This window comes from Oncorhynchus gorbuscha, linkage group LG21 (genome assembly GCF_021184085.1).
Source record: "Oncorhynchus gorbuscha isolate QuinsamMale2020 ecotype Even-year linkage group LG21, OgorEven_v1.0, whole genome shotgun sequence".
Taxonomy (NCBI): Eukaryota; Metazoa; Chordata; class Actinopteri; order Salmoniformes; family Salmonidae; genus Oncorhynchus; species Oncorhynchus gorbuscha.
The window spans coordinates 38,471,217-38,499,003 of NC_060193.1; the positions used below are offsets into that span (position 1 = coordinate 38,471,217).

At 42.1% G+C, this 27,787-nt stretch overlaps 1 protein-coding gene across 4 annotated transcripts in view; it reads right to left on the reverse strand.

The window, feature by feature from the left end:
* Nucleotides 1-27,787, reverse strand: part of LOC124008256 (protein MTSS 2-like) — a 130,000-nt gene that overhangs the window by 97,880 nt on the left and 4,333 nt on the right. For all 4 annotated transcript variants that reach the window (XM_046319400.1, XM_046319399.1, XM_046319398.1 and 1 more), the window contains exons 2-3: nt 10,896-10,957; nt 2,793-2,866 (exon numbers count right to left, since the gene is read on the reverse strand). In XM_046319400.1, the coding sequence (XP_046175356.1) occupies nt 2,793-2,866; nt 10,896-10,957 (136 nt within the window). The remainder of the gene's footprint in view (nt 1-2,792; nt 2,867-10,895; nt 10,958-27,787) is intronic.

A 27,787-nucleotide genomic window follows, 5' to 3' on the forward strand; every position in this document is an offset into this window, starting at 1 on the left:
GCTTTGTGGGTCACCACGCACAAGCACGACCAGCACACAAACACACCTGCGTGTACACACAGCGACTCAAACAGAGTCAGGAAAGTGTCCAGTGGTGTCTGCTGTGGCAGAGGGGACAGCTGGCTCTCAGAGAGGATAATCTGTGCCCCCCCCTCCATCCATCATTATACAGCTGAGTGAGTGAAGTGGGATGCAAGGACGGGGATCTGGGGTGTCAGCTGCCAGGCCAGTCTCTTCCCAAACAGGTGCATCAACAAGAAAGCCCACTCTCCCCTTCCACCCACGCCCACTTTGGAATGTGCCGCTTCCACCGAGTGCATAACAATAAATAAGCTACCCCTCTCTTTAGAATACAAATGCATACTAAAAACAGACTCCACCAACACCTGTGATACCAGACACTGTCACATTGCATTACCTGTGTTACAGTTTTACACGTGACTTTGTTTTACCTTTCATTCAGGCATCTACATAAATACCGAACTCAATATAACAGTGCTATCCCTGAATCATTTGATTTCCATTGTACATGAAACGAAGTGACCGGAGCAGTGCTTTCCCTTTATAGAACAGCCCAGTGATTTTTATTTATTTAACTAGGCAAGTCAGTTAAGAACAAATTCTTATTGACAATGACAGCCTATCCCAGCCAATGCTGGGTCAATTGTGCACCGCCCGACTGATAAAGGCATTTCCATGGTAAATCAAAGTGTTGCGTTATAAAGTATGTCTCGGCGTCACACTGTTTGTCATGCTGTGTAACAGACATGAATAATGGCCTTCGGGCTGACTAGCATTCTGCCCAGAGGGAAGACCTTTACAAATGAAGGGAACTGGGTCACATGGAAATTTACAATGAAAATTATGTAAATCAGAGATTGGCTGAGTGAGAGGTTTAATTTATTTGAGGCAACAAATTACAACAGGTGTTTGTGTGCTTATTCAATCTGAGGTTGTCTTCAAAAATGCTTACGCGTGAGACTGCACTGATTCAGTTATCCTCAAGAAATTAAATGTATCAAATTCCAAACACATATCATGTGTGAGATATTTTTATCTGAGGGGATTCTGCAATTAGTGTGTCCAAAATACCAAAGTCGACTGCACTTTTATTACGTTCGTCAGGCAGGATCAATATCGGTTGATTGAGTGGAGTCAGTAGTAGACCCAACCGATATAGGATGGGTCGAATACAGATTTTAGGGAGCCAAAAGTCACTGATAGGATTTTTAGAGTTGTGTTGGATTTTTAGAGTTGTGTTGGAATCGGCTAAACTTTGATCCTTGAGACAGGAACTGAAAGAGACTGGGTTATGTCAGAAGTTGAAATGGTAGGTCATTTACTTTGAAAAATAATAACCTAACAGTTGGAAGGAAAATATATGTTATTTTTTTTGTTATATTTTTTACATACATCAGAACTATGAAACGACACAGAGTCCTGTAGTACCCCAAAAAAGTGTTCTATCAAAATACAGTATATTTTAGATTCTTCAAAGTAGTCACCCTTTACCTTGATGACAACTTTGCACACTCCTGGAATTCTCTCACCTGGAATGCCTTGTAAAAAGTTCATTTGTGGAATTTCTTTTCTTAATGCGTTGGCTCAGTTTTGTTGGCTCAAATGTCACTAACGATGTGATACCACGGGGTTTTCCCCACCCCAGGACACCTGCTTCTGTTCCCTATATGTTCTGCACGTGTGCTGCAAAAAAACCTGTCCCTGTTATTCACGCTTCACGCTTATTACTGTATAATAGAAAAGGCTACTGAATTATTATTTTTTATTTCCTCTTATCCAACCTGTGATTGGGAAGGAGGAATGTAGTAAGGAATATGAAATGCATAATGATCTGTGTTTCCATTGTGTCAGTAAGGTAAAAACACACCAGGCCTACATGAAACACTCCCTCTGTTCCTCCCTCTCCCACACCAACCCACCCTCTCCCCCCCACACCACCTCACCCTCCCTTTCCCACACACCCCCTTTCCCACACATCCCCTTTCCCACACATCCCCTGTCAATACTTAAGTAAATAAGGTTTGCAAAAATGTATAAAACCTAATGTAGTATGTATCATTTTTTTTCTTGTAATCCTTTTTAGAACAAGGCTGGAACATAAAATGTGGGAAAAGTCAAGGGGGATGAATACCTTCCACGATTCACGTGGATGACCTATTTTGAGATCAAAATGGTGAATATCGCCGAAAGGTTACGAGTTTGCATCCCTGGGCCCCATCCATAGAGAACAATGGTGAAATGTGAGAGGGGGGGGGGCCTCTGCACATGTTGTATAACAGCAATGATAATTTCATTAATAATAGATTGTGTCACTTGATCGCTAGGGAGAGAGGGGGGAGTTTGGTCACAGTATCACAACAGATAACCTACACCGACACTGTATTGTGCTTCAGAGCCATGTTCTTAACTGAAAGCACATGAGCCGAAAACAAGCGCGCGCACACAAATTCCAAACAGTCCTGCAAATCCTCAGATCTCCTGCCCTATGGGCGTTCTCAGTTTTAAGTGTAGGCCAGTGAGTGGGCACATCCTCTGTTGCTCATCCGACAGCCCCGTTGTACTTCTTAGATGTACACAGAACCGCAGACAAATACTTAAAGAGCAAAATATATATATACATACAATTCGACTGACCTACTCTGCACCATATTGAAAGAGCAATTCATGCCACATGACAACAGTTGACTCCCCTTTCACGAACTTGAATTGTCTATGTCACCTACTGTGGCTTAAAGAAGCGATGAACAATAGATACACATCTTTGCCTTTACCTCTTGTTCCAGTCGCCATATCTGCAACCTTCTGAAAGGCATCCAGGAAAGAGCTTGTGACAATGACGGTTGCCCTGAAAGATAAAACAAAAAAAGTAATGGAGAAACATTCCATTTAAACCACTCGTGTACACAATAAAACCAGCCTTAGAAGAAACCCTAGACAGGTTTCAGATAAAAAAAATATGTTATTGCATCATCAGGCTTGAAATCAGTTCACTCTGTTTGCGTGAGCATACTGATTACAATCATTCCAGCTAACATTTTTAAGCATATTGTTTCTAAATCACAGTCAAAGAAAGTCCGTCACTACTGGGGAGACAGTGACTGTTTCGATCACAAGACTCAAATCTCATTTAGGGAAACACCTACACGACTATGTCCTAGACCTACTGAATTTTCTTATTGCCCTTCAGATTTCAGTTTCTGGATTTAGACATTCATAACATTGACATTGAACTGAGATGTGTTCCCCGTGGGTTGGCTTGGGCAGTATACTGGGGTATTTTGAAATACCAACAGTATCATTTTAAATATACTGTACAATTATTTTATATTCGCAAAAAGTACAGTTGAAGTCAGAAGTTTACATACTTGGGTTGGAGTCATTAAAACAAATCTTTCAACCACTCCACAAATTTATTGTTCACAAACTACAGTTCTGGCAAGTCGGTTAGGACATTACTTTGTGCATGACACAAGTAATTTTTCCAACAACTGTTTACAGACAGATTATTTCACTTATAAGTCACCATACCACAATTCCAGTGGGTCAGAATTGTACATACACTAAGTTGACTGTGCCTTTTAAACACCTTGGAAAGTTCCAGAAAATTATGTCATGGCTTTAGAAGCTTCTAATAGGCTAATTGACATCATTTGAGTCAATTGGAGGTGTACCTGTGGATGTATTTCAAGGCCTGCCTTCAAACTCAGTGCCACTTTACTTGACATCATGGGAAAATCTAAAGAAAATCAGAAAAATGTAAACCTCCACAAGTCTGGTTCATACTTGGGAGCAATTTCCAAATGCCTGAAGGTACCATGTTCATCTGTACAATAGTACGCAGGTATAAACACCATGGGACCACGCAGCCGTCATACCACTCAGGAAGGAGACGCGATGTCTCCTAGAGATGAACGTACTTTGGTGCAAAAAGGTCAAATCAATCCCAGGACAACAGCAAAGGACCTTGTGAAGATGCTGGAGGAAACAGGTACCAAAGTATCTTTATCCACAGTAAAATATGTCCAATAGACAAGAAATCAACAAGAAATACGCATCATGTTGTGGGGGTGCTTTGCTGCAGGAGGGACTGGTGCACTTCACAAAATAGATGGCAACATGAAAAAGGAAAAGTATGTGGATATATTGAAGCAACATCAAGACATCAGTCAGGAAGTTAAAGCTTGGTCAAAAATTCATCTTCCAAATGGACAATGACCCCAAGCATACTTCCAAAGTTGTGGCAAAATGGCTTAAGGACAACAGAGTCAAGGTATTGGAGTGGCCATCACAAAGCCCTGACCTCAATCTTATAGAAAATGTTTGGGCAGAACTGAAAAAGCATGTGCGAACAAGGAGGCCAACAAACCTGACTCAGTTACACCAGCTCTGTCAGGAGGAATGGGCCAAAATTCACCTAACATATTGTGGGAAGCTTGTGGAAGGCTACCCGAAACATTTGACCCAAGTTAACCTCTCTGGGATCGTTCGGGAAGCTAGCGTCCCACCTCGCCAACAGCCAGTGAAATTGCAGGGCTCCAAATTCAAAACAACAAATCTCATAATTCCTATTCCTCAACCATACAAGTATTTTACACCATTTTAAAAATACACTTCTCGTTAATCCAACCAGTGTCCGATTTCAAAAAGGCTTTTTGGCGAAAGCAGAACATATTATGTTAGGTCTGCCATTTTCCAACCAAAGAGTGGTGTCACAAAAAGCAGAAATATAGATTAAATGAATCACTGACCTTTGACGATCATCAGATGACACTCCCAGGACTCAATGTTACACAATACATGTATGTTTTGTTCGATCAAGTTCATATTTATATCCAAAAACCTCAGTTTACATTGGCGCCATACTCAGAAATGCCTCCAAAAGATCCAGAGAAATTGCAGAGCCACATCAAATAACAGAAATACATGTTTTACATATGTATATAATTAAAGAAACTTGTTCTTAATGCAACCGCTGTGTCAGATTTCAAAAAAGCTTCACGGCAAAAGCACAATATTCAATAATCTGAGAACAGCGTTCAGCCACAAAAGCATGCCATCCATTTACCCGCTAAATTGTGGAGTCAACAAAAGTCATAAATAGCATTATAAATCTTCACTTAGCTTTGCTGATCTTCGTCGGAATGCACTCCCAGGGCTTCCACAAGAAATGTTTGTTTTGTTCGATTACGTCCATATTTATGTCCAAATACCTCCGTTTTGTTCATGCGTTTTGTTCACTATTCCAAAGGCACAATGTGCGAGCGCAAAATCCAGACTATAAGTCAAAAGAGTTCCATTACAGTTTGTAGAAACATGTCAAACGATGTTTACAATCAATCCTCAGGCTCTTTTTATAATAAATCTTCAATAATATTCCAACCGGACAATAGCGTACTCAGAGGAAAAATGAACAGCGCGCCCGCGTAGTAAACAACTGATTGGCCACAGCCTAGTCCACTTGTTGAAACAGCTCAAATTCAACACCCTTCCACAATAGAAGCCTCAAACAACTTTCTAAAGACTGTTGACATCTGCTGGAAGCCTTGGGAAGTGAAATCTGGCCCCATAGACACAGCATATTGGATAGGCAATCACTTAAATGAAACTAAAAACCTCAGATGTCCCACGTCCTGGTTGGATTTGTCTCAGGTTTTCACCTGCCACATGAGTTCTGTTATACTCAGACATCATTCAAACAGTTTTAGAAACTTCAGAGTGTTTTCTATCCAATACTACTAATAATATGCATATATTAGCATCTCGGACAGAGTAGCAGGAAGTTTACTCTGGGCACCTTATTTATCCAAGCTACTCAATACTACCAAATACTAATTGAGTGTATGTAAACTTCTGACCCACTGGGAAAGAAATAAATGCTGAAATTAATCACTTTTATTCTGACATTTCACATTCTTAAAATAAAGTGGTGATCCTAACTGACCGAAGACAGGGAATTTGTACTAGGATTAAATATCCGGAATTGTGAAAAACTGAGTTTAAATGTATTTGACTAAGATGTATGTAAACCTCCGACTTCAACTGTATATCCAGCCAATCATGTGATATGTTTGTTTAGAATGAGCACATGGAGCAAACGGGATGTGATTATCCACAGTTGAGCAACACAAGGTAGTTGATCAAGTTACATTTGAAAAGCACAACTAAATGTTTGCCAGCTAAATATCTTCTAAAGTACAAGTTACCTAAGATGTGCCAAATACAATTCTCAGCTCAGGGCTCCAGCTATGCATTTGGTTGAAACCCCTATTACTAGCCTTCACCTGGAATGCTTTTCCAAAAGCCTTGAAGGAGTTCCCACATATGCCAAACCCAGGCGATGCTGGGCCAATTGTGCGCCACCCTATGGGACTCCCAACCATGGCCGGATGTGATACAGCCTGGCTTCAAGATGTCCACCATTGCTCCTTTACCCAAGAAAGCGAAAGGTAACTGAACTAAATAACTATCACCCCGTAGCACTCACTTCTGTCATCATGAAGTGCTTTGAGAGGCTATTTAAGGATCATAACACCTCCACCTTACCTGACAACCCATTTCGATTTGCATACCATTCCAATAGATCCACATAGGATGCAATCGCACTGCTCTATCCCATCTAGACACGAGGAATAGCTATGTAAGAATGCTGTTCCTTGACTACAGCTCAGCCTTCAACACCACATTACCCTCCAAGCTCATCATTAAGTTCAGGGCTCTGGGTCTGAACCCCGCCCTGTGCAACTGGGTCCTGGACTTCCTGACGGGCCACACATAGGTGGCGAATGTAGGAAACCCTTCTACTATGCTGATCCACAACAAGGGTTCTTAGCCCCCGCCGGCTACCACCCAGTTACTCAACCCTGCACCCTATGTACATAGTCACTGGTCACTAATAAAAGAGCACCATTCACTTTAATGGTTGGAGCGAGCAGTCGCATCCCCACTTCGGTCCGCAGGTAGTATAACTTTTCATTACATTTCATTACATTTCATTATAGTACAACGGTTTGATTTGTCTAATCTTAGCAATTTCTTCTTAGCTAGCTACATAGCCGTCCTTGTATCAAAGATAATTGCGTAATTATCGTATTTCGTCGTCCTAACGTAGTCCACACTACTATCTGCCCAGCAGCTAGCCAGCTAGCATACGTCCACCGTCTACCGAATAGCAGCACTGTAGAAACTATTACACTCAACTGAACGACTTGATTTGTGTAGTCTTAGCTAGCTACATAGTTGTCTTTGCTGTCTTCGTATCCAAGATAATTGTGTAGTTTAGAGTGTGTAGTCTTAGAGTGATTATCTTAATTTACCAAGGTTAGCTAGCCAGCTATTTGTCATCCTTAACGTAGGAGACACTGCTAGCTAGCCAACAGCTAGCCAACGTCTACCGGGTAGAACTCAACAACCCGGTCGCATTCCGCTTCGCTCCACAGGTAGTATCACATTTTCATTTCATTTCATTACAGTACAACGGTTTGATTTGTTTGATCGTAGCTAGCTACATAGCTAGCTACATAGCAGTATTTGTATCAAAGATAATTGTGTAGTCAAGAGCGATTTTCTAGGTTAGCTAGCCAGCTATTGTCGTTCTTTTAACGCAACGTAACGTAATCAACACTGCTAGCTAGCCAGCTAGCCCCGAATAGCAGCACTGTAGAAACTATTACACTCAACGGAACGACTTGATTAGTGTAGTGTCAACAACGCAGCCACGCCAGCTAGCCTACAAAGTCAACAACGCAGCCACAGCCAGCTAGCCTACTTCAGCAGTACTGTATCATTTTAATAATTTTAGTCAATAAGATTCTTGCTACGTAAGCTTAACTTTCTGAACATTCGAGACGTGTAGTCCACTTGTCATTCTAATCTCCTTTGCATTAGCGTAGCCTCTTCTGTAGCCTGTCAACTATGCGTCTGTCTATCCCTGTTCTCTCCTCTCTGCACAGACCATACAAACGCTCCACACCGCGTGGCCGCGGCCACCCTAATCTGGTGGTCACAGCGCGCACGACCCACGTGGAGTTCCAGGTCTCCGGTAGCCTCTGGAACTGCCGATCTGCGGCCAACAAGGCAGAGTTCATCTCAGCCTATGCCTCCCTCCAGTCCCTCGACTTCTTGGCACTGACGGAAACATGGATCACCACAGATAACACTGCTACTCCGACTGCTCTCTCTTTGTCCGCCCACGTGTTCTCGCACACCCCGAGAGCTTCTGGTCAGCGGGGTGGTGGCACCGGGATCCTCATCTCTCCCAAGTGGTCATTCTCTCTTTCTCCCCTTACCCATCTGTCTATCGCCTCCTTTGAATTCCATGCGGTCACAGTTACCAGCCCTTTCAAGCTTAACATCCTTATCATTTATCGCCCTCCAGGTTCCCTCGGAGAGTTCATCAATGAGCTTGATGCCTTGATAAGCTCCTTTCCTGAGGACGGCTCACCTCTCACAGTTCTGGGCGACTTTAACCTCCCCACGTCTACCTTTGACTCATTCCTCTCTGCCTCCTTCTTTCCACACCTCTCCTCTTTTGACCTCACCCTCTCACCTTCCCCCCCTACTCACAAGGCAGGCAATACGCTCGACCTCATCTTTACTAGATGCTGTTCTTCCACTAACCTCATTGCAACTCCCCTCCAAGTCTCCGACCACTACCTTGTATCCTTTTCCCTCTCGCTCTCATCCAACACTTCCCACACTGCCCCTACTCGGATGGTATCGCGCCGTCCCAACCTCCGCTCTCTCTCCCCCGCTACTCTCTCCTCTTCCATCCTATCATCTCTTCCCTCTGCTCTCTCCTATTCTCGCTATACACCAAGTCACTTGGCTCTGTCATACCCTCACATGGTCTCTCCTATCATTGCTATGCAGACGACACACAATTAATCTTCTCCTTTCCCCCTTCTGATGACCAGGTGGCGAATCGCATCTCTGCATGTCTGGCAGACATATCAGTGTGGATGACGGATCACCACCTCAAGCTGAACCTCGACAAGACGGAGCTGCTCTTCCTCCCGCGGAAGGACTACCCGTTCCATGATCTCGCCATCACGGTTGACAACTCCATTGTGTCCTCCTCCCTGAGCGCTAAGAACCTTGGCGTGATCCTGGACAACACCCTGTCGTTCTCAACTAACATCAAGGCGGTGGCCCGTTCCTGTAGGTTCATGCTCTACAACATCCGCAGAGTACGACCCTGCCTCACACAGGAAGCGGCGCAGGTCCTAATCCAGGCACTTGTCATCTCCCGTCTGGATTACTGCAACTCGCTGTTGGCTGGGCTCCCTGCCTGTGCCATTAAACCCCTACAACTCATCCAGAACGCCGCAGCCCGTCTGGTGTTCAACCTTCCCGCTCCTCCGTTCTCTCCACTGGCTTCCAGTTGAAGCTCGCATCCGCTACAAGACCATGGTGCTTGCCTACGGAGCTGTGAGGGGAACGGCACCTCAGTACCTCCAGGCTCTGATCAGGCTCTGATCAGGCCCTACACCCAAACAAGGGCACTGCGTTCATCCACCTCTGGCCTGCTCGCCTCCCTACCACTGAGGAAGTACAGCTCCCGCTCAGCCCAGTCAAAACTGTTCGCTGCTCTGGCCCCCCAATGGTGGAACAAACTCCCTCACGACGCCAGGACAGCGGAGTCAATCACCACCTTCCGGAGACACCTGAAACCCCACCTCTTTAAGGAATACCTGGGATAGGATAAAGTAATCCTTCTCACCCACCCCCCCCTTAAAAGATTTAGATGCACTATTGTAAAGTGGCTGTTCCACTGGATGTCATAAGGTGAATGCTCCAATTTGTAAGTCGCTCTGGATAAGAGCGTCTGCTAAATGACTTAAATGTAAATACTGTTTTACTCATTCCATATGTATATACTGTATTCTAGTCAATGCCATCCTATTTAAGTGTTGTATATACACACTATCCTAAGTATTCTAAAGATATACTAAATATTCTATCCACATACTGACCATGTTTATATCACACACACATCCCAATTCCATTATTTTACTTTTAGATGTCTATTGTTAGATATTACTGCACAAGCTGGGAACAAGGATTTCGCTACGTCAGCAATAACATCTGTTAAATGTGTGTATGCAACCAATAAACTTTGATTTGATTCATGACAATGCTGTTGTTCAAAGCAGCAAATCACATTGGGTAATATGGGAAATTACCGTTAAATTCTGTTCTGCCTAGTGGCGCTGAACCGGCAAGTGCGGAAAGGTAAGGGGAAGAATAGAGCATTGTCCTATATTTTCAATGCTTGTCGCTTTAAGATATGTGCTCTGAGAAAGTGTTTCCATTAATGTTTATTCTCAGCCAACCACAGACCTCTCAACCTGCATGTAGTAAGGCAGGGTGGGAAGAAAAAACACACTTGATTCTAATTGGAGATTTCACAACGTCAGTCAAATTGTAGCTGCACTATAAACACTGGCTGTAAATCATTTGCATGGCCTTTCTATTAGTAATGACGATTCAAAAAGTTAATTATGTAGGCCAATGTACTGTACTAGTAGGCAAATTGCAAGGAAAACCCAAATTATAACCAGAACTAAAAAATTGCATTGAAATAGGTATAAAACACTTTTGACTTGACCTCTCGAACTTGCCCATTATTACTTAAGACTTGCTAATTTGTGACTTGGTCCCATCTCTGCCATTGACACACTTGTTTATGGCGAATACTCAAATTAATTGGGTGTGTGTGTTCAACAGTCCTTACTAAAACAATATAGGCCTAAGAAGAAGTCGGGGAATTCAAAATCTTATTCTTATCTTTTTATTTGACACATGCACACAGACCCTATTAGCTAATAAATGGATATTCACTGAGAGGGGTTGCAGAGGCCAGGGTTAGCTCTTACCTTAGCTGGGATTGCAGCTTAACACCTTTGGTTACAAAGTCCTCCCAGGCTGGATAACTAGCCTGCAAAGCAAACAGACACAACGGGTGGTTACTTAAGTAAACTATTGAATCAATAGAAAAAACATGTAATGTAAGTAGCAACCATAACATTCTATGAGATTGGAATTGCTTAGATTATTGAAATCAATCATATTTACTGTCATTTTTAATTGGATGTAGGGAAGATTGACAGTTACTGGGAAAAGGAGTGAGCAGTCAACTACTGTATTCCATCCTGTTCCATCCCTGTGGAACGCTTGACACCTATAGTTGAAGTCGGAAGTTTACATATACCTTAGCCAAATACATTAAACTCAATTTCACAATTCCTGACATTTAATCCTAGTAAAAATTCCCTGTTTTAGGTCAGTTAGGATCACCACTTTATTTTAAGAATGTGAAATGTCAGAATAATAGAGTGATTTATTTGAGCTTTTATTTATTTCATCATATTCCCCGTGGGTCAGACGTTTACATACACTCAATTAGTAGTTGGTAGCATTGCCTTTAAGTTCTTTAACTTGGGTCAAACGTTTCGGGTAGCCTTCCACAAGTTGGGTGAATTTTGGCCCATTCCTTCCGACAGAGCTAGGTTTGAGAGTTAGGTTTGTAGTAGGCCTCCTTGCTCACACACACTTTTCAGTTCTGCCCAAATATAGAAAATGTTCAGGTCAGGGCTTTGTGATGGCCACTCCAATACCTTGACGTTGTTGCCATTTTGCAACAACTTTGGAAGTATGCTTGGGGTCCATGGAAGACCCATTTTTGACCAAGCTTTAACTTCCTGACTGATGTCTTGAGATGTTGCTTAAACATAATCTGCCTACCGCATGATGCCATATATTTTGTGAAGTGCACCAGTACCTCCTGCAGCAAAGCACCTGTGCTTCACGGTTGTGATGGTGTTCTTTGGCTTGCAAGCCTCCCCCTTTTTCCTTCAAACATAACAATGGTCATTATGGCCAAAAAGTAATTTTTTTGTTTCATCAGACCAGAGGACATTTCTCTAAAAAGTATGATCTTGGTCCCGTGTGCAGTTGCAAACCGTAGTCAGGCGGTTTTGAAGCAGTGGCTTCTTCCTTGCTGAGCGGCCTTTCAGATTATGTCGATATAGGACTCGTTTTACTGTGGATATAGATACTTTGTACCCGTTTCCTCCAGCATCTTCACAAAGTCCTTTGCTGTTGTTCTGGGGATTGATTTGCACTTTTTGCACCAAAGTAAATTCATCTCTAGGAGACAGAATGCGTCCTCTTCCCAAGCGGTATCCCATGGTGTTTATACTTGCGTACTATTGTTTGTACAAATGAACGTGGTAACTTCAGGCGTTTGGAAATTGCTCCCAAGGCTGAACCAGACTTGGAGGTCTACAATTTTCTTTGAGGTCTTGGCGAATTTCTTTTGATTTTTCCATAATGTCAAGCAAAGCGGCACAGAGTTTGAATGTAGGCCTTGAATCCACAGGTACACCTCCAATTGACTCAAATTATGTCAATTAGCCTATCAGAAGCTTCTAAATCCATGACATCATTTTCTGGAATTTTCCAAGTTGTTTAAAGGCACAGTCAACTTAGTGTATGTACACTTCTGACCCACTGGAATTGTGATAGTGAATAAGTTAAATAATCTGTCTGTAAACAATTGTTGGAAAACATGTCATGCACAAAGTAGATGTCCTAACTGACTTGCCAAAACTATAGTTTAACAAATGTGTAGAGTGGTTGAAAAACAAGTTTTAATGACTCCAACCTAAGTGTATGTAAGCCTCCGGCTTCAACTGTATGTGTGGAAAGTAAATAGGTCATCTTTGTTCAACTAAATCTTTATTTTCTCTGCCCCACTCTGAAAGAACCTCATTATTGCAGCTTATTTTAAATGAAAGTCACGTTTCCAATCATGTTGAATGAAAAACAATGAATGCCAACTCTGTCAGGGTGGAATGGACCATTATTATGAACCAGTCTGTGGGTGAGTAATGACAGTTAATATTGAGGAAAAACGTTGATTACATTAATATGAAAATAAATGAATAATATTTTCTAGAATAGTAGTCGGCTGTATGGATTAATTAACTTTTTTGGATGCCTTTGTCAACAATGTGTACGCAACGCGGGCGCAGAGTGGATGGAGGGGGTATATTTATGATAACTAGAATTATTTTTGTAAATTATGCCCTGCTCACAAGGCCCCTTGTTGGTGTGAGGCCTGGGGCAATTGCCTCTCCTTACCTAATGGTAAGTCCACGACTGGTAATATCATAGCCAATTTGTAAATTATAAAAATAGAGACATTACTAGCTCAAAAACTTAAATCTGCAAAGATTACAATTAGTGGGTGATGGTCATTTCATAACCAAAGCGGAGGTGACAACAAAAACATAGGAAACATTGGCCCCCCATAATCTGATGCCTATACATCATGTGTTGAGTGTGTACATCAGCTCCAACTCATGAGCTTCATCAGCTGCAGATTTTTTATTTAGAATGGAAAATGAATGTGTTTATGCAGCAAACGTTAGTAGAGCCCGAACGATAAGGCATTTTTGGATCCGATACCGATTTTAGAGTGGAAATATTCACCGGCAGATATACAGTGCTCGAAAAAATAAAGGGAACACTAAATTAACACATCCTATATCTGAATGAATGAAATATTCTTAAATACTTTTTTCTTTACATAGTTGAATGTGCTGATAACAAAATCACACAAAAATTATCAATGGAAATCTGGATTTGGAGTCACAAATGGTGGATGGAGCGAGACATGATGTCCCATATGTGCTCAATTGGATTCAGGTCTGGGGAACGGGCGGGCCAGTCCATAGCATCATTTTTTTATTTCACCTTTATTTAACCAGGTAGGCTAGTTGAGAACAAGTTCTCATTTGCAACTACGACCGGGCCAAGATAAAGCATAGCAGTGTGAACAGACAACAGAGTTACACATGGAGTAAACAATTAACAAGTCAATAACACAGTAGAAAAAAAAGGAGTCTATATACATTGTGTGCAAAAGGCATGAGGAGGTAGGCGAATAATTACAATTTTGCAGATTAACACTGGAGTGATAAATGATCAGATGGTCATGTACTGGGAGAGATATTAGTGTGCAAAAGAGCAGAAAAGTAAATAAATACAGTATGGGGATGAGTTAGGTAGAAATGGGTGGGCTATTTACCGATAGACTATGTACAGCGACTGGTTAGCTGCTCTGTCTGCAAAGTAGTTGGTGAACCAGGCAAGGCAGTCATCAGAAAAACCAAGGCTACTGAGTCTTCCGATAAGAATACTATATGCCTTCCTCTTGCAGGAACTGCTGACACTCCAGCAACATGAGGTCAAGCATTGTCTTGCATTAGGAGGAACCCAGGGCCAACCGCACCAGCATATGGTCTCAAGGGGTCTGAGGATCTCATCTCGGTACCTAATGGCAGTCAGGCTACCTCTGGCGAGCACATGGAGGGCTTTGCGGCCCCCCCAAAGAAATGCCACCCCACACCATGACTTACCCACCGCCAAACCGGTCATGCTGGAGGATGTTGCAGGCAGCAGAACGTTCTCCACGGCGTCTCCAGACTGTCACATGTGCTCAGTATGAACCTGCTTTCATCTGTGAAGAGCCAGTGGCGAATTTGCCAAGCTTTGTGTTCTCTGGCAAATGCCAAACGTCCTGCACGGTGTTGGGCTGTAAGCACAACCCCCACCTGTGGATGTCATGCCCTCATTCCACCCTCATGGAGTCTGACCGTTTGAGCAGACACATGCACATTTGTGGCCTGTTGGAGGTCATTTTGCAGGGCTCTGGCAGTGCTCCTCCTGCTCATCCTTGCACAAAGGCGGAGGTAGCGGTCCTGCTGCTGGGTTGTTGCCCTCCTACGGCCTCCTCCACATCTCCTGATGTACTGGCCTGTCTCCTGGTAGTGGCTCCATGCTCTGGACACTACGCTGACAGACACAGCAAACCTTCTTGCAACAGCTCGCATTGATGTCCGATCCTGGATGAGCTGCACTACCTGAGCCACTTGTGTGGGTTGTAGACTCAGTCTCATGCTACCACTAGAGTGAAAGCACCGCCAGCATTCAAAAGTGACCAAAACATCAGCCAGGAAGCATAGGAACTGAGAAGTGGTCTGTGGTCACCACCTGCAGAACCACTCCTTTATTGGGGGTGTCTTGCTAATTGCCTATAATTTCCACCTGTTGTCTATTCTATTTGCACAACAGCATGTGAAATTTATTGTCAATCAGTGTTGCTTCCTAAGTGGACAGTTTGATTTCACAGAAGTGTGATTGACTTAGAGTTACATTGTGTTGTTTAAGTGTTCCCTTTATTTTTGTTGAGCAGTGTATATCTGTTGATATTTGTTATTATAATAGCTGGAATAAAAATAACATCTGTATCTATTGCGCTTAAAAACAGATCTACAAAAAAGATACACCAGAAGCTTGTTTCTTAAATTTGAGGGGAAAAAACTAAGAAATGTAAGCAGCACACAATTTAGGAGCACCAGAAAGACAAGCTTTTTTTAAAATGGAAAAACTGTGTTACTCTATTGAAAGTAAGAAACTGCACAGATTCCAGCAAAATAATTGCCTCTGAAGACTGAACTGCCTCATGCTAGCCAGCTGGAAAACAATGACAATACATGTAAATTTATAGGTATTTATTTATACAATACAAAAATCTCAACATGTAAAGTGTTTCATGAGCTGAACGAAAAGATCCCAGAAATGTTCCATACATAGAAAAGGCATATTTCAAATTGTGCACAAATTTATTTACATTCCTGTTAGTGAGCATTTACTTTTTGCCAAGATAATCCATCCACCTGACAGGTGTGGCATATCAAGAAGCTGATTAAACAGCATGATCATTACTCAGGTAAACCTCTTGCTGGGAACAATAAAATGCCACTAAAATGTGCAGTTTTGTCACACAACACATCTCAAGTTGAGGGAGCATGAAATTGGCATGCTGACTGCAGGAATGTCCACCAGAGCCGTCCGTTGCCAGAGAATTTATTGTTAATTTCAATACCATATCCCACCTCCAGCATCATTTTAGAGAAATTGTCAGTACATCCAATAAGCCTCACAACAGCAGACCACATGTATGGCGTTGTGTGGGTGAGTGGTTTGCTGATGTCAACGTTGTGAACAGAATGCCCCATGGTGGGGTTATGGTATGGGCAGACAAAGAAATGCCATTGCATGTTATCGATTGTGGCAGGCTGCATGAGGCAAATGGTGGTCATGCCAGATACTGACTGGTTCTCTGATCCACGACCCTACTTTAAAAAATAATAATAATAATTGTTTCAAAGCATCTGTGACCAACCGATGCATATCTGTATTCAAAGTCTAATTTCATTTGTCACATGCGCCAAATACAACTTACCCTGTGTTGGTTTCTGAGAATATGAAATATACTTATTCATGTCACTGAGGGAGAGAGGTTAATGTATAACGCTTACATTATATCAGGTGTCCTATTGAAATATTGAGTGCAGGGAAGCGATCATGTGGCAGGCATTGATAAGTGGAGAGAACATTGGATTAGTGATGGGGGGGGGCTGAGATCAGCTCAGGGGATACAGACCATAAAAGTTTATCCTGCCTAGCAGTAAAGATACAATGTTTGTTCAGATGTGTAGGAGACTCAGTCTAGGAGGAAGGGTTAAATATCAGTGCTTGTGTTTAAATGGGTTTGTCTAATGTAGCTGTATTGATCCTCTGGGATGAATAAACTTGGTTAAGCTTTCATAAAAAGCTTTTTCGTAAAAAAACTGACACTAAGAATCAGAACCTAACACTTGAAATGCTTACTTCCAAGCCTCCAACTCTTCCTTCAACTGCATTGTTGATTAACTTCTCTAGGATAGGGGGCAGCATTTGGAATTTTGGATGAAAAGCATGCCCAAATTCAACTGCCTGCTACTCATCCCCAGAAGATAAGATATGCATATTATTAGTAGATTTGGATAGAAAACACTGAAGTTTCTAAAACTGTTTGAATCATGTCTGTGAGTATAACAGAACTTATGTTGCAGGCAAAACCCAGAGGACAAACCAGTCAGATTTCCTTTTTTGGAGGTCACTCTTTTCAATGGGTTTTCATTGGGAATCCAGATTTCTAAGGGACTTGCTTGCAGTTCCTACCACTTCCACTGGATGTCACCAGTCTTTAGAAATTGGTTGAGGTTTTTCCTGTGTAATGAAGAAGTAGCCCTGTTCAAAACGAGGGTCACTTCATGTGTACTGTTTGATAGAGGTGCATGACCAGAAAGCTAGCATCAGTTTGTTTTCTTTCTGTATTGAACACCTACCTTAGTCTTGAATTTTATTGATTATTTATGTTAACAAATACCTAAAGTTGTATTACAAAAGTTGTTTGAAATGTTTTGGCAAAGTTTACATTTAACTTTTGATATATTTTGTAGTCACGTTGCGCAAGTTGGAACCTGTGTTTTTCTGGATTAAACGTGCCAAATAAATTGACATTTTGGATATATATGGACAGCATTCATCAAACAGGACTATTTGTTATGTTTATGGGACATATTGGAGTGCCAACAGAAGAAGCCCGTCAAAGGTAAGGCATGATTTATAATTTTATTTCTGCGTTTTGTGTCGCACCTGCAGGGTTGAAATATGTTCTCGCTCTTTTGTTTACGGAGGTGCTATCCACTTGGCCTAATAGCACTGTTTGCTTTCGCCAAAAAGCCTTTTTGAAATCTGACATGTTGGCTGGATACACAACACATGTAGCTTTAATTTGGTATCTTACATGTGTGATTTCATGAACATTTGATTTTTATAGGAATTTATTTGAATTTGACGCTCTGCATTTTCTCTGGCTTTAGGCCAAGTGGGACGTTAACCTCTCTGGGATATGTGGGACGGTAAGAAAACACATTTACTAAATAAACTAAAGTTTTTAAAAAGTACAGGGGATATGTACAGGGGGAACAGGTAGAGTCAATGTACAGGTTAGTTGAGGTAATTTGTATATATAGGTAGGGGTAAAGGGACTATGCATAGATAATGAACAGTGAGTAGCAGAGAGGGGGGGGGGGGGGTCCGTATCGACTGACCTTCATGTCTTAAAGTAATGGGCTGTCATTTTTCTTATTATTTGAGCTGTTCTTGCCATAATATGGACTTGGTCTTTTAACAAATAGGGCTGTCTTCTGTATACCACTCCTACCTTGTCACAAAACTGACTGACTCAAACACATTGAGGAAAGAAATTCCACAAATTAACTTAAGGTACACCTATTAATTTAAATGCATTCCAGGTAACTAGCGCATAAATCTGGTTGAGAGAATCCCAAGAGTGTGCAAAGCTATCATCAAGGCAAAGGGAGGCTACTTTGAAGAATCTCAAATACATTGATTTGTTTAACACTTTTGATCACGACATTGTAGTATCCTAAGAGACTTCTTAGATTGATGACTCATGACAGGCAAGTACGTTTTTTTATTTATTTAATTGGAACTTAGAATAACATGCTCTAATGTACCTGGCTTAAGCTACCTGAAGCTTTCTTAAATCACAGTTATATAGGCAGACATAGGAAACGGCTAGCGGAACGCAAACCCCCGTCTTGAGTCAGTACCGCCATCTATTGGTAAACAAATATACCAGGTTACTACATGCATTACTCCATGTGTTATTTCATAGTTTGTCTATATTATTATTCTACAATGCAGAAAATAGTCAAAAGAAAAACCTGTGTCCAAACTTTTGTCTGGTACTGTAGGTACCAGCTGTAGTCAAACAGCACTCACATAGGTGTTCCTTATGTCTGGCCCTTCTTTGGACACAGTGTTGACAACCCTCCAGGCAAGCTTCAATGCCATTCAACTCTCCTTCTGTGGTCTCCAAATGCTCTTAAATACAAATAAAACTAAATGCATGCTCTTCAACCGATCGCTGCCTGCACCTGCCCGCCTGTCCAACATCACTACTCTGGACGGCTCTGACTTCGAATACGTGGACAACTACAAATACCTAGGTGTCTGGTTAGACTGTAAACTCTCCTTCCAGACCCACATCAAACATCTCCAATCCAAAGTTAAATCTAGAATTGGCTTTCGCAACAAAGCATCCTTCACTCATGCTGCCAAACATACCCTCGTAAAACTGACCATCCTACCAATCCTCGACTTCAGCGATGTCATTTACAAAATAGCCTCCAATACCCTACTCAACAAATTGGATGCAGTCTATCACAGTGCCATCCATTTTGTCACCAAAGCCCCATATACTACCCACCATTGCGACCTGTACGCTCTCGTTGGCTGGCCCTCGCTTCATACTCGTCGCCAAACCCACTGGCTCCATGTCATCTACAAGACTCTACTAGGTGAAGTCCCCCCTTATCTCAGCTCGCTGGTCACCATAGCATCACCCACCTGTAGCACGCGCTCCAGCAGGTATATCTCTGGTCTCCCCCAAAACCAATTCTTCCTTTGGCCACCTCACCTTCCAGTTCTCTGCTGCCAATGACTGGAACGAACTACAAAAATCTCTGAAACTGGAAACACTTACCTCCCTCACTAGCTTTAAGCACCAGCTGTCAGATCAGCTCACTGCACCTGTACACAGCCCACCTATAATTTAGCCCAAACTACCTATTTCCCTACTGTATTTATTTTATTTTGCACCCCATTATTTTTATTTCTACGTTGCACATTCTTCCACTGCAAATCTACCATGCCAGTGTTTTACTTCAATTCCGACCAATCTCCCTTCTCAACGTCGAAGGGAAGATCTTTTTCAGTATAATAGCACAGAGGCTGTCCACTTATCTGGAAAGGAACAAGTACATTGATACATCTGTACAGAAAGCAGGCATTCCTGGTTTCTCTGGTTGCCTGGAACATACTAGTATGATTTGGCACCAGATCCAAACAGCTAAGAAGGACAAGAGAGACCTCTATGTCATCTTCCTCGACTTGGCCAATGCCTTTGGCTCAGTTCCCCATGAACTCCTCTGGGAATCCTTCAACATTTTCCACGTACCAGAACCCATCACTACACTGGTAAAGGCCTATTTCCAAGACCTGCAATTGTGTTTCACAACACCTGACTTCACAACAACATGGCAGCGCTTGGAAGTAGGCATAATGGCAGGCTGTACAATTTCTCCTCTGGCCTTCACTATGGCCATGGAAGTCATCATCAGGGCATCGAGATGGGTGGTCGGTGGTGAGAGAACTAAGGAAGGGCTCCGTCTCCCACCTATCCGAGCATACATGGATGACATGACTACACTGACCACCACTGCAGCATGCACCAGGCGGCTACTTGCAAAACTGCAGGATAACATCAAGTGGGCACGGATGAAAATCAAGCCAAGCAAATCTCGAAGCATCTCCATAGTCAAGGGACAGCTTAAAGATGTGAGGTTCTGCATTGGAGATGACCCGATACCAACGGTGTCTGAGCAACCCATCAAGAGCCTGGGTAGATGGTACAACGAAAGCCTCCGGGATAAAGATCAAGTGCAGCAAGTAAGGCAGGACATCGCCGACGGTCTTGAGAACATCAACAAGACCCTACTGCCTGGGAGGCTCAAGCTCTGGTGCCTACAGTTTGGACTTCTCCCCGGGTAATGTGGCCACTCACCGTCTATGAGGTCCCAATAACAACAGTGGAGAAGATGGAGCGAACCATTACCTCATACGTGAAGAAATGGCTGGGTGTCCCACGATGCCTGAGTAACATCGGCCTCTATGGCAAAGGGGTCCTTGAACTACCTCTTACAAGTCTAACGGAGGAGTACAAGTGCTCTAAAGTAAGACTTCAGATGACATTGAAGGACTCCAAAGACCAGACCATTAGCAAGGCTGCACCTCCCCTACAAACTGGACGGAAATGGACATCATCCAATGCTGTGCAGCAAGCAACATCAGCCCTGAGACACCAAGACATTGTGGGGAATATCCAGCATGGAAGAGGAGGCTTTGGCCTGGCAGCAAGCAAACCAACGTTCCATAAGGCAACAACATCTGAACGCAGGAAGCTGGTGGTCGAGGAGGTGCGAAGACAGGAGGAGACTGCAAGAAGTGCAAAGGCTGTCTCTCTTGCTAAACAAGGGCAATGGACGCGGTGGGAAGGCCTGGAGAGGAGAAAGATCAACTGGAGTGAGCTTTGGCAAATGGAGGCAAGCAACATCAGCTTCATCATAAGAGCTGTTTATGATGTGCTTCCATCACCAAAAAATCTACATCAATGGTATGGCGAGGACTCGACCTGCCCCTCTGCCCAGCTCCAGCGACTCTCAGGCATATAATGACAGGTTGCAAGACCAGCCTCTCACAAGGCCGCTACACCTGGAGGCACAATCAGGTCCTCAAGAGCCTGGCTGCAGCACTTGAGACCAAGAGGAGTGCAACCAATTCATTACCTCCAAAAACAAGCAATCCCGTCAAAACAACAACATTCATCCGGGAGGGACAGAAAAGGCCCAAGTATCTTCCTACAAAGCCAGAAACTGGACACCTAGCTATGGCCCGGGACTGGAAGATGCTTGTCGATATTGGCCAGCAACTCATTTTTCCACCTGAGATTGCTTCTACCAACCTTAGGCCAGACATGGTACTCTGGTCCCCTTCACGAAAGGCTGTGTACATCATAGAGCTCACAGTCCCGTGGGAAAACTCTGTTGAAGAGGCCTACGAACGTAAGAAACTGCGTTACACAGAGTTGGCAGCAGACGCAACTCAGCGTGGCTGGAATGCAAAAGTCTGGCCAGTTGAAGTGGGATGCAGAGGATTCGTGGCTTCTTCCATCATCAGGTTGCTGAAAGAACTTGGAATCCATGGACAGGCTCTGCGGCAGACCGTCAGAGCAGTTTCTCAAGCAGCTGAAAGAGGTAGCCAGTGGATCTGGATCAAACGGAAGGACCCTTGCTGGGCTATAACTTCATGACCCCTCACCCCCACCTGAGAACTCAATTCAGATCCCTCCAACTTGAGGAGGGCATATGAGGTATGCGGTCAGCTGTATGGCTGGCTCAGAGAAGAGGACGCCCCTGCCTTGCACAGTCCTGTGGGACATCTTAATTGGGCATGGGACACAAGCTAAGGCTTGATCACCCTTTAGCTGGCCACCTTTGATGAGGGTGTTTAGTGATTAAAGGCCGAAACACCCACTGATTCGAAGGCACACTACTGAGGATGTGTCCCAAAAATTGACATCTTACCCCAGTCTAAGAAATAAACCTCCCATGCCACTCTGTCAACATCACGGCAAATCTCATGCGAGTGCATTCCATCTATTGGCACAATGGACAGTTTTTAACATCTCGTCCCGTGTTTTATGATTCTATTTACTTTGCCTCCATGGCCTTTTTCCCCCTTATCTCACCTCATTAGTTCACGTCATAGACTTGGTTCTACTGTATTATTGACTGTATGTTTGTTTTACTCCATGTGTAACTCTGTGTTGTTGTATGTGTCGAACTGCTTTGCTTTATCTTGGCCAGGTCGCAATTGTAAATGAGAACTTGTTCTCAATTTGCCTACCTGATAAAGGTGAAATAAATAAAAATGTCCAGGTGGGAAAGGGAAGTATTCCTAGTCATGTAAAATCCCTAGATTTGGGCCTAATGACTTAATTTAAATTGACCAATTTCCTTATAATGAGCTTTGTCAGTAAAATCATTGAAATTGTTGCATCTATTGTTGCATATATTTTTTTGTATAGATCAAGCTTATGTCACATTTGATATAAGGGTTCACTGTAAAAAAAAAATGAATCTAGAAGGGAGGTACGTAGGCGTGATGGGAAGTGACTAGAGTATGAAGATACAAAACTACGCAATTGCAGGTAACTAAAGAAAAGTTCAAAGTATGCAAAATCCATATCAAAATGTACAAGTCGTTCATTGATGAGATCCCTTTTCCAGACCAGATATGAAACGCCCGTTCTAATAATGGAGAGAAGGTATGGTTCTCTAATAATGGGGCAGAAGTTAAATTCACCGAGACAAAGCGATCGACCAAACTGTTTCCAGATTTTTACGAGTGTTTTACAATAGGGTTTTTAGTGTATTTGGAATAAGGCTCAGGTAATGCAAGTTGACTTGAACAAGGCAGCTAAGTAGGAGGGGCCACAGGATGAGAGCTCCAAGGTCAACCATTTCAGGCCTGTAACACAGGGATTTCTGCCATCTAATATAGAATGAGTATAATAGCTGCCCAGTAATAATAGTGAAAGTTCGGCAGTGCTAGACCACCCTGGGGACGAGATATCTGCAATAAGCTCTTATTTATCCGAGGCTTTTTCTTGTCCCAGATAAACGGAGATCGGTTTTTACCTATGAGATAAAAGATAGTCAGAAAGATAGGAATACATTGTAATGTATAAAAACTTAAGTAATACATTCATTAAGTGTTGATTCTTCCGCTCAAAGAAAGGCAAAGTAAATCCCAGCGTTCAAGATCCTGTTTCAGACGGAGTATAAAAGGGACCCAAATATTTGTGTAGTCACTGAAGGGCACATGACTAAAATAAGGTTGCACAAGGATTAATAAGCATCAATTCTCTTTTTTTGTAAATAAATCTTACACCCAGATATTTTACCAAATGTCTTTAATAGAACCTGGATCTTTTGAAGACCAGTTAAAGGGTCGGACATAATAGCATGTCATCCGCATAGAGTGAAACTTTATGCTCTAAGCCCCCTCTTCGAATATCTTTGATAGTGGTATTACATATTGCTATGGCTAAAGGCAAAATTACAATGGAAAACAGCTGAGGGGATAGAGGAATACCCGGCCTTGTCCCACGTTGAAGTTGGAAATAGGATGAAAGGTTATGTGTGCGTGCACACTGCAGCCATAGAGGAGGAATAAAGGACTTTGATCCAGGACATAAAATTGGGACCGAATCCCAAATGTTTTAGAGTATAAATTAGATAAGCCCACTCCACCTGATCAAACAAACACCTTCTCAGCATCAAGTGATAATATCTCTGGAGTGTCAGATGAAGAGGGATTATGAAGTACATTACAAAAAGACAGATGTTGAAAACAGAATGACAATTTTTAATGGAACCTGTTCAAATCTGTTGAGATAATGGAGGGAAGGGCTGACCCAAAATGGCAGGCAATCATCTTAGAAAGTATCTTTACGTCGCAACTCAGTTAAGAAATTGGCCTATATGAACCACAGGGATTTTTCCCCTTTCTCAGAATAAGTGAAATACATGCTTGTCTCATTGTTGAGGGTAGAAAGTTTGAGGAGAATGATTTCTCAAATACAGAAAGCAAGGAGAGAGAGTTGAAAAAATCCGTCAAGTCCAGGGGATTTACCACACTGCATACATTTAATTGCCAACACAATATCTTCAACAAAGAACTATTCTTCTAATTAAGCAGCAACCAGGTTCAACTGTAGTCATATCGAAGTTCTCAAAGGTGTCAAGTAAGGTAGCATTACCAGCGGATTTCAAAGTGTATAATTTTGAGTAAAAGTTATAAAATCATGAATTGACTTCTAAATAATCAATACATTTGTTAACCAGCTCATCAGTTCTCAGGTATGATTTGATTTGCGGTTGTCTAAAGCAGTTGGTGTGCTAGCATTTTCCCTGATTTCTCTCCATGTTCATCATTTTTGTAATGAGATTTACTAATTACATTTTTGGCTTGTCGATTTGAAAGATCAAACTGTCTTTAGTGTCTAACGTCGTTTTAGTAAATCTGCGGATGAATATGCCATATCCACATTTTTATTTTCAAGTTCCCCTAGGCGCTGAATATTGCACTTCCTTAATCTTGCGCTGTACAAAATAATTTGGCCCCTTAGATAAGCCTTCATTGGTTCACATACTGTTGTAGGAGACATTCCAGGGGTTTGATTAAGCTCGAGAAATAGCTCAATTTGAGATAAAAGCAAAGGTTTCTTCTAAAAGGAGTAATGCCACCAAGGGCGATAATTATAGGCTGTGTATTTGGTATAAGCAGTTTCATTTTAAGCGGAGAATGATCTTAAATGACTATAGCTTGGTAAATCACACTCCATGAGAAGTGGCAGAAATCCATTGTCTAGGAAAAAGTAGTCTATACGTGAGAAGGTCTTAACTGTTAAGAAAAAAAAAGGAAAAAAACCAATTTGGTGCATAAATGTTAGCCAACAGTCTTCCTACCACAATAATGAAACTGCCTGCTGAGTCTGCCTCTACACTTGACATTGCGAATGGTATGTTTTTACTAATTAAAAAGGCTGCTTCTCTAGTTTTAAAATGATGATTGACCGATAAATCCTTTTAAACGAGAGTGGTCGAAAATCCGGAGCTGTGTCTCCTAAAGGCAATATCTACTTTAAGGTGATTTAAATGAGAAAGAAGCCTTTTACGTTTTACTGTGTGACTTAAAGATTTAACATTCCAGCTAGCAAAGTGACTGCGCAACCAGCTGTTCCTCTCATGATATTAGGCCTAGCCATATAAAGTCAGGTGGGAAAGGGAGATGTCAGATTACAATAACTAATCAATTAAAAGAAATGCCAAAAACAGCACACAAAAAAGTTGCAGAATAAAGAAACAATACTCAAGTCTGGTATGAAAAAGAAAACCCACCCGTGTCACCTAATAGAACAAAGTAACCGATAATCCCCACGCAAAGATATCCAAACAATGTGCTTGAAGTAGGGAACACTAAACGTATCGAATAGAGAGCCCTGCTGAAAGTGTGAAGTATATATATATATATATATCCAGTTCAGTACAAAACATTGCTGGATGCTTGCGAGTTCATTCTTGACTGCTTGTAACTCAGACTTAATAAAATGTAAATTGTCACTGAGCGCCTCCTTGAACATAGAAGAAATGCCCGCTCTGAGGGCAGCAAAAATCTCGGCCTGCAAATCCGCTGAGCGGAGGGGAGGAGCCGCTGCTTCCACTTGTTAAAGAACTTGAGCAGAGTGTGGTCTTTTGTCAGTTCTCTGCTGAACTTAAACTTTTTATTTTAATGCGTAAATGGTGCAATACCTGCAAAAGTTTAACAAAGCAAAGCATGTCATTCAAAGGCTGTGATTCCTAGTTTTTGGGTGAAAGCGCAAAGAAAGTATTAAATAAATGCAATTTCAGCAGGAGCTCAGAAAAATGTGAACTACCCCATGGCTTGCTCACTAGCACTCCCGTGTTTTAATTTTTGCCATGGAAAAGTGTATTAAATAATTCCCTCATTCAATGAACTAGGGATCAAATGGCTACGGTGTTTATATAATGTATATCTATTTGTAAAAATATTCTGTGTTCAGGGGAAATCTAGACAGTATAGGAGTTGCTTTTCAATTAGACAAGTCTAAGATTAAAAAAAAAAAAAAATGTAACTCAATTAGGCCAGTATTGAATAGCAGAGAATTTTGAGCGCTTGAGAGACGGTTTTACAACTGGAGTTTTATTTTACCTTTATTTAACTAGGCAAGTCACTGTTCAGGGGCAGAACGACATATTTGTACCTTGTCAGCTCGGGGATTTGAACTTGCAACATTCCGGTTACTAGTCCAACACTCTAACCACTAGGCTACCTTGCCGCCCCCGAGTATGCAGCATTGGTTTTACAAACTGTGCATCTGTATTAACTGCGTATGGGTAATTTGCCAAAATGCAGTTCAGGACATCGGACGTGACATTAAAGCACGCTAATAGCTAAATTGTTAACTAGCTAGATAACCAGCCAATATGTTTTGTATTGGCTGTTTATTTTACCTGGTGCGCAAATGTCTCTCCTCTAGCAAGGGCCCACACGCAGGTGATGCACACACCATTACATTTCATTGCTGACCAAAAATGTCCAATTATTGCTAGTGAGTTATTTGCCCAGTTATCAACAACAAATGTGCACTTTGGTTCACATCAGGCAATGCTTCTTGTAAATAGCAAACTCAAATTTTGTGAGTGTTATTTATAGGGCAAGGTAGCTCTAGCCAACATCTTCAAATTGTATTAAACCTTTATTTAACCAGGTCGTCTAGTTGAGAACAAGTTCTCATTTACAACTGCGACCTGGCATAGATAAAGCAAAGCAGTAATACACAGTTACACATGGAATAAACAAACAGTCAAAAATACAATAGAAAAAGTATATATACACAGTGTGCAAATGAGGTAGGATATGGGAGGTAAGGCAATAAATAGGCCATAGTGGTGAAATAATTCAAATATAGCAATTGAACACTGGAGTGATAGATGTGCAGAAGATGAGTGTGCAAGCAGATATACAGTGGGACAAGAAAGTATCATTTGCAAATAACTTCATAAAAAATCCTACAATGTGATGTTCTGGATTTGTTCCCTCATTTTGTCCGTCATAGTTGAAGTGTACCTATGATGAAAATTACAGGCCTCTCATCTTTTTAAGTGGGAGAACTTGCACAATTGGTGGCTGACTAAATACTGTTTTGCCCCACTGTACTTGGGTGCAAAGGAGCAAAATTAATAAAATAACAGCATGGGGATGAGGTAGTTGGGCTATTTACAGACGGGCTATGTACAGGTGCCGTGATCTGTGAGCTGCTCTGACAGCTGGTGCTTAAAGCTAGTGAGGGAGATATGAGTCTCCAGCTTCAGTGATTTTTGAAGTTCGTTCCAGTCATTCGCAACAGAGAACTGGAAGGAAAGGTGGCCGAAGGAGGAATTGGCTTTGGGGTGACCAGTGAAATATACCTGCTGGAGCACGTGCTACGGGTGGGTGCTGCTATGGAGACCAGTGAGCTGAGATAAGGCGGGGCTTTACCTAGCAAAAACTTAGACCTAGAGCCCAGTTTTCTAACGGTTAGGAGAATATTCCATCAACGTCCCACCAAACACAAACAGGACACAGTTGCCATGGC